The sequence below is a fragment of the Triturus cristatus genome, chromosome 8 (assembly GCF_964204655.1).
Source record: "Triturus cristatus chromosome 8, aTriCri1.1, whole genome shotgun sequence".
NCBI classification, from domain to species: Eukaryota; Metazoa; Chordata; class Amphibia; order Caudata; family Salamandridae; genus Triturus; species Triturus cristatus.
Window position 1 is genome coordinate 1179796231 of NC_140591.1, and position 13843 is coordinate 1179810073.

Sequence of the window (13843 nt, forward strand, 5' to 3'; positions counted from 1 at the left end):
TGGTTCTTGCTTCAGCATTTCAACTTAAAAAAACCACAAGAAACAATCTGCACCATTTCTTTAAGGTAGCCCATTTTTTTCATGCAGCAATCTCTTTCATGGTGAAAGTCCAAAGCAATATTCACCTTTGCACAGACTATCCAGAAACAAAGCCACAGTATTTTCAAATGGATTTAGTACCCATTGGAGTAGCCCAGAGTACTTGGTGGATTACAGACACACTGTTTACCCCATGTAAGGGACAAAATAATGTAAAGGTTTTCAACAAACCCTGTAAACTCTTACTACAACAACAGGGTCTACATGTCATCATGAAATGCTAGAAAACTAAGCAAAAGGTCATAAAATGCAATGGTTGAACTGCAAATATCACTTTTATAGCACTCAACACTGATAATCAAGAAAACCTTTCCCTGGAAAACTTGGTTGGACATTAGTTCACTTTATTTGGCAAGTTGGAATGCAACAATGCCGAACTTCTGGTGTCCCCAGATGCCCTGCTCCTTGAGCTGTGAAGTACACAAGAGGGTGGGTGGGCAAGAAGCTGGATGATGGGAGGGGGGGAGGAGGGGGACTGCGCTTAGTAGGCACTACATCTGTGTGTGATAGTGTGGGGGCATTTGTACGAACCAGCTCTTGCATAAGGCCATTTCATTTGTTCAGCATATTATCCTTTCTGATTGTTATCGTAGAGCACGTTGGGTTAGGAGTGGGGGTTTTTGTTTGCTTCACAAACAATATACTAATGTGAAAATAATTTATTTAAATGCCAATAAAAATGTATGCAAAAAAAAAAAGTTGATGCAACAGTGACTAATACGAAACAGATTCACGGAGCTATACTACTCTCACAGCTGGTTCAGCGGACAACTCATTGGGAAAATGTACATTTGTTGATGATTCTACAATTGCACAAAAAGTTCACTTTTGTATTACCTCTGGTATCCACAGAGCACAGCTCACATGGGCCCACTTTGTCCCCGTCCTGGTGGCTTTCATGGCTCCGCCGCTCTTCGGACACAAGATACACTCTGGATGAAGCCCAAGGACACATGTGCGACACAGCCAGCTGCCTTCAGGAACTTTCAGGATCCCATAGCAGGCCTGGAGGAGCAAAGGAAACCGATCCCTTAATAAAACTTCATGTATAAGCCCTGCAGGCACTTCAATTGGAGCGGTCACAGCCAAACACTCAAACAAACAGCCAATGAGAAAAATAACAGAAAACCAAGGAAATCCCAAAATGAAATACTGACGCTTACACCACTCAGGATAGAAGGCATCAGGTGGAGGCATTCTGGTTACTGTGCCAGAGCAGAAACATCAACCGGACAGCAGGAGGTCAGATTGAACACTGCTCCAAGGATGAAACCGGACAACCAGCACTGCCATTATGAGATAAATCGATCAATGTCATCTCAAGTGCCTACGCAATCTCTTTAGCACTTTGTGGCTAACTTTAACTGTTCACAAATCGTATCTTTAAATTATTATCCAGATTTCTTAGCATGCCGCTCATAAAACATATTGAAAGTGTGTATTTCTAGTTGTATCCTTCCTCTCACAGCACACAACTATTTCTATACCAGGACTTTATGAAATTCGCCTATAGACTGATTTTACTTCTTCCGTCCATTTACTAACCTCCCGTAACTTTCTTATTTTACAGTAGCCCTTCTCCTGACAATAGATCATAACCTCTTACCAGGGATACACACCTCTGTGGTTATTCCTTCACCTCCTCTATTAAACTAATATCTTTAAATGACCCTCATTCTTTTTCATGCAGACTCTGCACCGTCTATTCTTCATTCCACTCATCTTTCAGATTTCCTTTTGGATGTCTGACCTCCACCAACAGTACTCAAAGGTAAACCTCGCCAAATGGTGAGATTATGTTTGGTATTTAAGCATGTCCCGAAGGTTTCTCAGTAGTCCACGTGGCTTTGTCATGCTGATTGGGAACGTTAAGGTCGCTAGATCAGCTGTCACATGGGAACAATGGGGTCACTGAATAAGAATGGATGAAAGCAGCCACATTCTATAGACTTAAGAATTCTCACAATGCATCTTGCACTGCTCCTGATCGCTTATCTACACCAACTGGACTTCTTTGGGCTTTGCGGCACTGAATCTTCAATACCACTACTGTATCACGTAGTGTGTTCAGGGCCAGATCCTATGCAAGTTTAATGACAGTCATTCCTACAAAAGGGTCAAGTAGTATTTCGTGTGCATTTTCTCTAAAAATTAAAACACCCTTCACCAACAGGCTTAGTCTCACATCAGCTGTTCCCCATCTAGCTCACCAGGACAGAGGATAAGTCACTTGGTCACGAGTTATCTGCATACAACTGCCAATGATTTGGCTGATAATCTAGTCGATCCATGATTATAATGCATTTAAGATGTGCATTTCAGTCAGGTCTTATTACCTAGTAAAGGCCTTTCAGGCTCTTGCTCAAGGACATAAGAGGGGAAAGGTTGGTGCAGAATTAATGAGCCAAATGAAATGTTAGGTTCAGTTCTGAGTGGGTGCTTCTATTGAATGTCGCTGTGCAAGTGTTGTGGTTACAATGGTCTCAATGGACAGAAGCAGGCAAGTGTGGCCAAGGGATTTTAAGGTGAAAAGGATGCCTCACCTTCACTGACACAAGTCAGTGCAACTTGGCCTGTCATTGAAGGGCAAGTTGCACAAGACATTTAAGAAAAAACAGAATTACTAAAGTCACATATTACAAGAGATTAGCTAAAAAAGAGAGATGGGTGGAATTTTTTTATTAAACTCAGCCGCTGGTATTTACGTCAGGCTGATTTCCAGTCCATCATTCGTTTAGCTGAACTCTGCCAGTACAGACAGGGACCAAGCCGTTGCAAAGCAGCCTTGACCCCCTCACAGCTAGCACTGATTTACATGTGAGCATACCCGCAGCAGTCAGTGAAACTGAGAGAACAGAAAATGTGACGTGACAAAATGGGATTGATGGAATGCTTGAATTAATCTTGGCCACTGGTAATTAAGCTGGGTTGCATTCCAAGAAATGTTTTAATATTTTTAGCCTCACATGTGATGCCACGTTGATATAAATGTTGTGGCTTCAAGATTTCCCACCAATCATTCATTCATAAGTGTTTCTACTAAATCCCACAGAAGCACAGTCCTACATCTGGTAGCCTTCTAAACGCTGAAATGTTCCCAAAACAGGACTACATCTACTCTTAAAGCCCAGTTCTTAAAGACTTTGGTGCAGCCAAGTTGACCTTAGGAGCACAAATACTTCCATTAAGAGTGTAAAATCAAGTTTTGTATTCACAAAATTTACACTCAAATTTTCTCACATGGATAATGACAGTAGTTTAGTGTAATGTTATGGTCATAAACCTGTTCTAAGGGGCACATTGCCAGCGTACTGGGACATGAATGGTTGAGCAAGTATTTGACGACTCATAAAAGTGCCCTTTTTCAGGCACTGTTGGCAGCATTTAATATATTGCAGACAGCTCACTCCAACAAGAGTTTCTTGGTGCAATAAATGGAATACAGAGAGTGACGATAGCAGGCAAATCAGAAATGAGGTCACATGGTTAAAATAGCCAGATTTAACAACTTTTTAAAAACAGTCAAACTGACGGAAACAAATATGTAAGGGCAACTTATTACAATGGTAAGGTAGAAGATGAAAAAAAAGGCCTTCCTCCATTTCAGATTGCACTAGCCGCCCCCAGTCACGTATGTACTGTGTCAGAACATACTCATTACCCATCTATTTACATTCTAGACTCCTTCACTACCAACCCACTAGATTGCTTAGGTCCACAAATAAAGCATTAAGGATGCTACGTATTTAGGAAGGTAGGATCTGACTGCATGGTTACCCCCACTTTTTGCCTGGTGTTTTGCTGGTTTTTGACTAGTCTGACTGGGATCCTGCTAATCAGAACCCGAGTCCATCTGCTTTCTCCCTTAAATGGACATACAAATACTTTGGTATAATCCAGATTGGATACTGAGGTACCCTTATCAGTCCCTAGTATACGGTACCCAGGGCATTTGTACGCCAGAGGCCTCCCATGGGTTGAAGCATGTATTATGCCACCCCTGAGAGGCAATACAAGATGGAACTCTAGGTCTGCTACTGCACCACTTACTTTAGATATAGGTTCACTATATCTAATGGTCACTACACTTAAAACTTATAAGTCACCCCTATAGCAGGCCTTAACAATCCTGAAGGCATGGTGCTGGGTTTTATGTGAGACTGTGCCCCTGCATGAGCAGCGCCCCTCTGCAGCCTTCAGAGACCATTCTCCCGGGTTGTCTGTGACTCAGCAGGACATATAGGTAGAAGGCATTATAACCAAGCGGTAACTGCTATCTCGAAAACGGCTGCATAGAAACATATCGTGTTTGGTATCAAACACCTTGGAATCATACCTCCACACTAGTAACTGGTGTGGGAGGTATGATTCCACTCTTCAGAAGCAAGCTTTGTGGGGTCACAGGTCTATCTGGTGCCAGCCTTCTTGAACCAGACAGCACAAAATGGATGCTGCCGACCAGAGACACATGTCTGCCCTCTTGCTACTGAGCCAAGCTTGAGCAGAGGAAGGCAGCACAATAGGCATCCTGTCACAGGGAGGTGTGACCGCCTCCCAGACAGGATTTAGTGTATTGGGGATGGGTGGGTGCACTCAGAGTGCCTGAAAGTCTGCACCTGGGGCACATTTGGTGTCCCTCTGCATAGTCCAGTTCAAACCAGTTCTTGGAGCCATTGGCTCATGCTCTGGCGCAAAACTGGACAAAGGAAATGGGTGTAGCCACCCCCCTGTCCTGCCCCTCCCCAAGTAGGGTCCACATAATCTGTCCAACCCTCTCCCGTGGGTACAAAAGGGCTTACCAGGCTGTAAGACTTTAGATTTTACGTGGACAAGATTCTACAAGAAGAAACCCCTGACCATCGACCGTCAGGACACCTTGGACTTTGCTAGACCTCGACTGGGCTCGACTTTGTCCCCCTTTCCATCCGAAGCTTAGTTTGTGCCTTTGCTCCATAGAGGCTCCGTGCAGGACCTGTAGTGCACTTAAGACAACAGAAGAATCTCCCTTGGAGTGAAGGAGTTACTCCCCTGCATTAGCAGGCACCGAACTGCAACTGACCGGTCTGCTGCTCCTGAGCTCCTGCGGACTCCAAAGACTTCAGCAACACAGGAGGTGGGTTTCTGAAGGTCCCAGAGGTCGATCTGCCCTCTTACTGAGTTTGAGGCCAGTATCCCTCGTGGGGAATGCATAACCCGAACCCCTGTGCACCTCATCCATTTGCAGCTGCATATGCTTGTTGGCAATTCCCGAGCTCGTGCACTGGACTCCGTGTAGTCTTGACCCTGAACAGTATTTGCACCAAAGAACTCCGGGCTGGTGCTTTGCAATCTTGCTCGAGGTCCCTTCACGACTCCTGGTAATTCGGCCTGTGGGTCATCTGGATTTCTATTCGGTTTTCTGGTTGCTCCAGACATGCCCGGACTCCCCATTTCTTGGTGAGTCCCCTGGACCTTGTTGGTCCACACCGTAACCTGTTTGACCTTCCTGTGTGGGGTGCTTTTGCCAAGGCTTGTTGGTGCTCCCACCAGACACCGACCCCTCAGGACTGGACATCCTTCGTGGGACAGCTCGCATCCGGCTCCTGGTTGTCCTCAACGTCTCCTGGTCCTCGTGGCTGCAGAGTCAAGCATCCCTTCTTCGCACCTGAAGCACCCGACATCGGTGGGCATTCGTCTACAGAGCCCCTGGTCACTCTGAAGTGACCCAGACTCTGTCCCCTCTGCTTTCAGGTTCCTTCCTTCTAGAATCCAGGCTTGGATTCCACCGGACCCTTTTCACCTTCACAGCAGCAGTACTTCTTCACAGCCTTTTATTGAAAACGACAGAGGTTTCCGACACCACTTCAGACCTATGCACCCGGCTCCCCTGGGATAAGTAACTTGGGTTCTACAGTATCCACGGGTGCTCGAAGTCTTCCTAGAAGGGTCATTAAACTCCAACTTTCCAACCGCGACTTTCCAATAGAGTTGTACGGCGCACACAGTCGTGTTTACTCACATAACATAACATGTGTATTTGTAAAGCGCACGTTCACCCCTAACGGGGTATCTTGGCGCTGAATAACAGATGTTTATTGTTACCCACCTCAATGGTACTCATTTTATCGACCTCAGATGGATGAAAGGCTGAGTGGACCCGTCGGGATTTTAACCTGTGACCATGAGGTCGAACACAGGCCCCTGCATTAGTCCACTGAGCCACCAGACCTGGATCACTGCACCCGTCCTCTGGGATCTCTGCGTCATCACCTTGGGTTGTTTCTTGGGGTCCCAGCGATTCGACGTGCACTAGGCACTGTGTCAGTCGTGATTGTTATACCACTATTTTATTATATGGTTTGGTCTCCCCCTGGAGCCCACTGTGTATTATGCTACTTACAACTATTCTATTGAACTCGTATTGTGTGCTTTGTGTTCTATCCTCGCGGAGAGGATAGTAGAGTGCGTTGTATTAATAAATACATATTTTTATACAACTACTGTGTGGTTCTCCTTCATTTAGTCATTCAGGAGGTGATATTCTGGTAAAACAAGCTGCTTTACATTCCTTCAAAATTAAGCCTGAAGGCTGTTCTCCATAACTACCACTAGGATAGCTTTCTAAAGGTTATTTTTGACCTCATAAATCATAAGGGTCGTTTGGACTGGTGCAAGGTGCCCACTTTAATTAGAGGACAGCATATACCAACTTCTCACACTACGCATTTGCACGGCCAGATTTGGGGGGGGGGGGGGGTCAATCTTTTTCCTATCTTAAGCCATTTAACTGGAATACATCCCCGTGTACATTTGTATCTGTCTTGACTTCTCCAAGTTTAAAAATCTGGTTGTTTTAATTTTACTGTACCGCTGTCTAGTAGGAAGCGTGAGATACTCCTTCAGGAGGGAGTCGTTGCTCTATTTAAGATCCTTTAAGATAAGAAGATCCAAGTTTCCTAGCTGGCTGGTAAAACCTAGTTCTTGTCTGAAGGTAGACTGAACCCTCACTGTATAATGGCTCTATGGGCATGAAAAAGTATCTTAAAAATACACTGCTTACTGATGGGTAGCCAGTGAAGTGATCTCATAACTGAACTTGTCGAGGTGCCAGTTTGACGATGGAAGACTAAACGGGCAGCTGCGTTCTGGATGTCTTACTGGTGTGACATAAGGGACTTTTTTGCCGTAACCCCCATTAGGGTGAAGACAGTTCTGCTTCATCCAAGAAGCCACAGCATGCAGGCAGTCAAAGACTGTTACTTCCAGGTTTTGCCCTATTGATAAAGTTGTTAAACTCCTGGCAGGCACATTCACATCCTGGATACAGATGGAGCTTTACTTCTATCAAGGATAGTCAGAAAATCCCAATCTGAGGTGGGGATGGAAGTAAATGCCCACCTAATAACTGGCAGTGGTGAAGAAGAAACGCTTATTATTGGGATCACTTCTAATCGCCCTCAACCCAGCCACAAGATGATGATTCAGATCTTGCTACTTGAAGTTGTTCCCATGACTTTATAGTGCATTTTTCATTAAATACGACATTCATTTTGAGTGCATAGTTTTAAGGAAAACATGTGTATAGAATGGATGTACATAAATGGCATACCTAGATAGTCTCAAAGCAAAATTTGATATAGAAAACCAACGCAAAGATGAGGCAACCAAAGAGAAACCGATCCTGAAGTGTTGGCAGCAGCAGAGAAGATGAGACTCTCAGATTAACTGGATAATATATCAATTTATTTTTCAGGGCAGCTATGCCAGCAATTTACAAGACTCAGAGATGCGATTTACTATGATGCTAGCTCTGCAAATGTAAATGGCAGGCATATCAGATGAGGCTCTCAGCAACGATAAACTGTTGCAACCAGACACTATGATGTTGCCTGCACAAAGAAAGATACAAGTACTCAATTCAAGCACTTGAAAGATATCATTGGGACAGTACAACAATGAATTTAATGTATTCATACATTTCGTGGTAGGTACCTGATGGACGCAGATGTTGCACCGATCACAGAAGACCATGTCATTGCCCTCCTCACTGTCAGGGGACCGACACACATCACAAATGACATCTTCATCGTATTCAATCCCCAGCCCTTCCTCTGTCTCTATGGCATGGTTCATATTCACATGACAGTGTTGCTCCAGGACCTCAACAGTCTTCTCCATTGTGCTCTCGTCCACATGCCCAAATCCTAGGAAGAGGTAATAAAGGAAGTGTAAATGCATGCAATCAAACCACAGGACGGATACGACTAACAAGCTTTGAACATTTTGTAGGTGGTCGTAACATTTGCCTGTACTAGGATTGATATATCTCAAAGATTAAACGTCTATCCTTTTACTCACATTGGCAAGTAAAACATATATGCAGTCCTCATTAATGAATGGTGTATTTTACAACTGTCAGGTGGAAATTCCACAGGTAGCACTCCTGGCATTGCCTAGTCATGCCATCACCAACACGAGCATGATGATGCGGCTTGTGAGTGTTGTCATTATCCCCAAACTGACCCTAATAAAATGGGCCACATAGCAAATGTGTGCCTGCTTCCTCATAATACCAATGCAAGGACAGTATTGGCACATACTGTATACTGAGAAGACCTTCTGGGACTGTGCTGGCTGATTAGCTCAAGGGAAAACTCTTGCAGTGGAAAGATCACCAAAGCAGTTTGAAAGGCTAGGTCTGCAAACTTCCAATAGCACCAATCAATCATTATTTGTAGCAATGCCAAGACAGAAGTCCCCCCCCCCCACCCACCCCCCCACTTCGCTCAATCCAGGGATGGCCAAATAAGCACTCTTGTCCTTGGGTAGGATGCGGAGTCGTGCAAGATTAAGAGGGCATACTTGTTTTAGAAACCCAATGCCTGATGTCCCCCCCAATACTTGCCCACCCTTTCAAGGGAATTTTCAAATGTGTCAATAACCTGAGCTGTTACCTGTTTTCTCTGTGCCAGAAACAATTTAACTCCTACTGAAGTCTCTAGGAATGGTTGCAGTAACTCCAGAGTGAGGACTGAATTATTTGCGAGGTTCATGTGGAGGTTGTCTAGATAGCCATACACTCTTGTCACTGGTGTCGGACTCTGGAATAAATCCATCAGACTTAAAATGCTTTGATATTTTTCTGCCACAATGTCCAATTGAACTTCAATACAATTTTTATTGACACTATTCAGAATCCTCTGTAATTGTGCGAGGTAATCAAGGGAAGACTTGCTTGAGTTTCATCTCAGGTTAAAAAACACAGAATAGGCATCAAAGTGCTTGCTTTGGTACTGGACAGCAGCAAACCAAGAATTCCATTGAGTACTTAATGGGTCAGGTGTCATTTGTGGTTTCATCCCAAGATTCTCAGCAAGGTGTTGCATGTCGCTTTATGCTACCAGCCATGTAGAAGATTCAGGAGAAGTACAGCAGGAAGGACTTTAGCTCCACAAAAGGCTTTCGGAATGACTGCCCAACAAGGTTTTATGGTGTGTGCCAAGCAGCTGATATTCATTGAGTTTGTATACAGATTTCTCAACACAGGGTTGTATGCCTTGAGCATGTATGTTGCATTGTCTGTAATAAAAGAAATAACGTTCTGACGGCCATGTTGTAATCCGCTAGCACCCTTGCAACTGCTTGCGTTACAGTCCTGTGGTTGCACTGCGAGAGGAACACTGTGTGTGCTATGTGTGTGTGGATTTTATGGCCACCCTGTGAAGAGGCCACTGCAAATAAAACTTTCAACACACATCAACCTTGAATATTAGGTCTCTCATCAAATAGAACACTGCCCTTCTGATCTTGCAATTGTTTTGTTAGATCATCCTTAGCTCCTACATCTCTCTCTGGGAGAGAAGGTTCTTGAAGCGGATGACTTCCAGGTATCGCTGCACCATTCTGTTCTTGCACGTGGAGAAAATTGTGCAACTGAGAGTGGTCTGTTTTGCTTAGTGGAATGTTCAGTCCTGTGCAGATGTTGACCCACTCACTTATTATTTCCTGGTTTGAGGCACTGGCAGCAGTACACTTTGTGAAAAAGCGAGTTCACAGTCATCCAACGGGGATATTTCGGTGAAGAGTGAGGGTCTGAAACATCTGTGCAGCGCTTCATATGGTTTTGGGATCGCATATGCATATTCACTGTGTGCTTTCAGACGTGGTCCACTGTCACATTGCACACAAGAGTAAAATAGCAATCCACTGTCTGCATGAATCACGTTGATGTATTCTCGCCAAATATGCTGCTATTTGGGTAGCCAGGTGTGATCGATTCTTCACAGCCTTTCCAACCTGCATGAACTTCTTCATCCGGTTTCTGGTGTGGCGGCTCCTTGCTCCCTAGGAAGCCATAAGAACTTCGCAGAGAAGTGCAACACTTGTTTGAGCCCTCTAGGCAAGTTTGAGTCGTCTGGAGGAAATGTGGTGTAGTCGCTACATCACCTGACAATATATTTGGGGTTATTTTATGTGATACCACAGAAAAAGACAACACAATTATTGGACAGAAGGCTAAGAAAATGTAGGGAAACAGCAATTTCAAAATGGACTGAAGAGAAAAAAAAGAAAACTATGAAACAAAACCACAATGGAAAATGAAAGTCCTCAAATGGAGCTGAGCAAACTATCGGTTGCAAAAAAAGGAAAACTTAAAACCTTATGAAGTGAAGTTGGGTACATGGAGTTTAAAGAAATACAGGAAGGCAGAAGTCCTTTGTAATTAGATGGAAGCTGCAATTGGGTTGCAGCTTCCCTGCATTTCTCAAAGGTCCTATTGCGCACTGCAGCACTTATTTATAGAACTATGAAGGCCAATCATAAGATATGCTTGATGGCTCTACAGACTTACCCTGGCTGAAGATCGGATTATTTAGCGGGAAAGGAAAAGCTCTCTTAATGCTCCAGAACCAAATATTTGATTCCACATACCTCAAGGTTACAAAGCAAACTAGGAGTCAGTCCTTTTTAGGTCTCGCCTGGAGTTAGCAGCGCGCATGCGCTGCACTCGCCATGCGAGGGCTTCTTGGAATCAATACAAATGCCGAAGCTTTCAGGAGGCGGACTTGAAGCCCCGCCCATCTTTTTCATTCGCTGGCATCATTCGCCATGCTAAACGCTGGCTCACGATTGAAAAGGAGGCTTCTTAGTCCCTCCTGGTTACTGCCCTGTCCACCGGGATTGGATCTCTCACTTGCGGCGTTACACGGTCTCCTTCATTAGCTGGGACACACTATATTCTTCGCACAACGCCGACAGCTTGTTTAAAATGCACCTTGGCGTGCTCCTGTTGCCACCTCCCTTGGGCCAAGCCTCGTTATTCAATGAGCTTTTAGTTTGACAATGGCAGCCGGCGCCGCACACAGCACTCGCTAGACGCTGCCCCCCGCATTCTCCACCAGACAAGTCACAGGATTTTGCTGCTCCTTGCGGTTCGTGTCAGGTCCAGCAGCCAAGATGCAGTCACGTCGCCGCAGTTCGTTTCGGGTCGAAATAGCGTCAGGTTGTTCAGGTAAGCCGTGACCCCCACGCCCGGGTGCATTTCCAAATTGCACTCGTCCTCAAAGGGATGGCTCGCTGCTCGTCTGATACTATGTTGCCTCCCGATACACGTAGCGCTAAGGCCTCTCTGGGGGGTTTTGTTAGATGCTTGTGCTCGGGGATGCTGTTTCCCATTTGCATGTGCACACCGTGTATCATATGGCCGATTCAGGCCTTTGGCGGCATCTGCTGGGATCCATTTGTGGCGGTCCTCCGGATCATTCTGAGCCGACCACAGTAGCAGACGATGCCCAATTTAAATTGTCCAGATTCACGCAGCACCAAGGCCTCACGGGGTGCATTCAACACAAGCAGCGGAAGGATCCAGAGATATGCGATCTTTCACTGCTCCTTACCGCATCATGGCTATTTGAAATATATACAAAGAAAATGTTTTTGTGCCCCGGGGGAGGTCACGGCAGCTTTAGGAAAAACTCTGCATTACGTGGGGGAGCCGAGGCAACAGCACCAACCTTGAATAACTATTAATGCTGGCACCGTCATTGTGGAAGTGGCATCTCTTTTCTGCGGAGTTTAGAGCATTTCGTTTTCCTTTTCTGGTTTACCAAGGCACCCTTAATTTTACATAACCTTGGTCGTCAGGGCAACGCTTACCTGTCCTCGGTTACTACGCCTTATTTTAAGTAATCAGCCATGCGGCGATAAGTTAGGATGCCGCTACCGCCAGATCCCACTTTGGATGCGGCCCACAGGGCGGGGATTCGCACGTTTAGGCACATGAAATACCAAGAGTGCATCGACGTTCAGACAGGGGAGAAAATAGAATCGGAAGTCATCGCGTAGCTGGTTATAAAAAGCTGTATGTATGCGGATGCTGTAGTAAGATGTTCTACATTTTGTATTGCAACGCTTGGTAGGAATCCCATCGGTTTATCTTATCTGGCAGTGGGAGAGAAAATATTGCTAGGAGTGTGGCCTCGTGGTAATTTGTTTGAAGAGGTTTTTCCATATAGTAAATGGCGGCTCATAGTAGAAAGCGCTTAGTTTACGTTATCAAACACCAATGATGCTCAAGAGCACGAAGGGTGGCTTTGTGGCATATTACTGTGGAGCATTTAGATGAGTGAACGAGGGGTGAAAAACATTGTTCCAACCAGTCAAAAATAAGGTTGCACCCCCACCCCCTCCCCCAACAAACTTGGTGCTGCTTACGTATGTACTAACATTGGTGCACGTAACATTCGTCAATCCTCTATGGTGTCAGGAGGCATTAAGACCACCAGTTGCCACTGCTCCACTGTTTCTGTTTAAACTAACACCAACGATAATGCATGTGGTTTTACCCACGGTGTGGCCCACTGTATGTGTTGTGTTCACAAAAGGAATTTCATGCTGATTTTATTTTTAACATACATCTGCAAAAGAGTCGGGTATTTTGATCACAAGATGGCACTGCTCCACTGTTGGAATGCACTGCTCCATAAAGCGGGGAGTGTGCATTACAGAGGAAGCGGAAGGATTAAGAGGTATAATCACGCTGTCCCTGTGGGGGGGCGGGGTTGTTGGGGGGTGGGGGTGGTAAGGTAGGAGAGTCTGCTGACCCCTCCAATGTGGTGTCCATAAAAGGCAGTTCACCACACTATGGGGAATGTGAAAGGATTGCTTTGGTACTCACACCTACAGGTGCAAACACGAGACAGATTCAAAATGTTTAACGTGCATTACAAAGGTTATATACGCAACAAGTTATATAGTTGCCAATGTCTGGCTTGGCACAGAGAACCTCCTTCCAGGACAGAAGAGGCAGAGCAGCTTGCCCTGAAACTGGGTAACCAAGGTAGAGTCCCTGCGTCGTCGGTACAAGTACGCATTGTGATGTTCAATCTTTGGCAGCGATTGCAGAAGAGGCTGGGTTGTCTCTTTTCTTATGCCGATGACACCCAAATCATTTTCTCCCTTTCTACGGAAAAGCTGCCGGGACCTTCAATTCTTCAAGCGGGTTTGAGTAACATTGCATCTTGGATGTAAACCAATTTACTCAAACTCAATGGCTAAAAAAACGAGATCCTGGTTCTGGGGACAAACCATTCCAGCGCAATGGGTCTTTTACCTCAGCCTACCTCCCAAGTCCGCAACCTGGGAGTCATCATTGATGACAAATTATCAATGAAACCAGGGGTAAAAGTTGCAGCCATCTGCTTCACCATTTTAAAATGGTTGAAGAAAATTATCTGGATGCTACCTAGTGCTACCCAAAAACCGT

At 45.1% G+C, this 13843-nt stretch overlaps 1 protein-coding gene across 2 annotated transcripts in view; it reads right to left on the minus strand.

Annotated features, from left to right (window-relative positions):
* JADE3 (jade family PHD finger 3) overlaps window positions 1-13843 on the minus strand; it is a 195724-nt gene that overhangs the window by 14772 nt on the left and 167109 nt on the right. For both annotated transcript variants that reach the window (XM_085622853.1, XM_085622854.1), the window contains exons 6-7: window positions 8071-8282; window positions 937-1104 (exon numbers count right to left, since the gene is read on the minus strand). In XM_085622853.1, the coding sequence (XP_085478979.1) occupies window positions 937-1104; window positions 8071-8282 (380 nt within the window). The remainder of the gene's footprint in view (window positions 1-936; window positions 1105-8070; window positions 8283-13843) is intronic.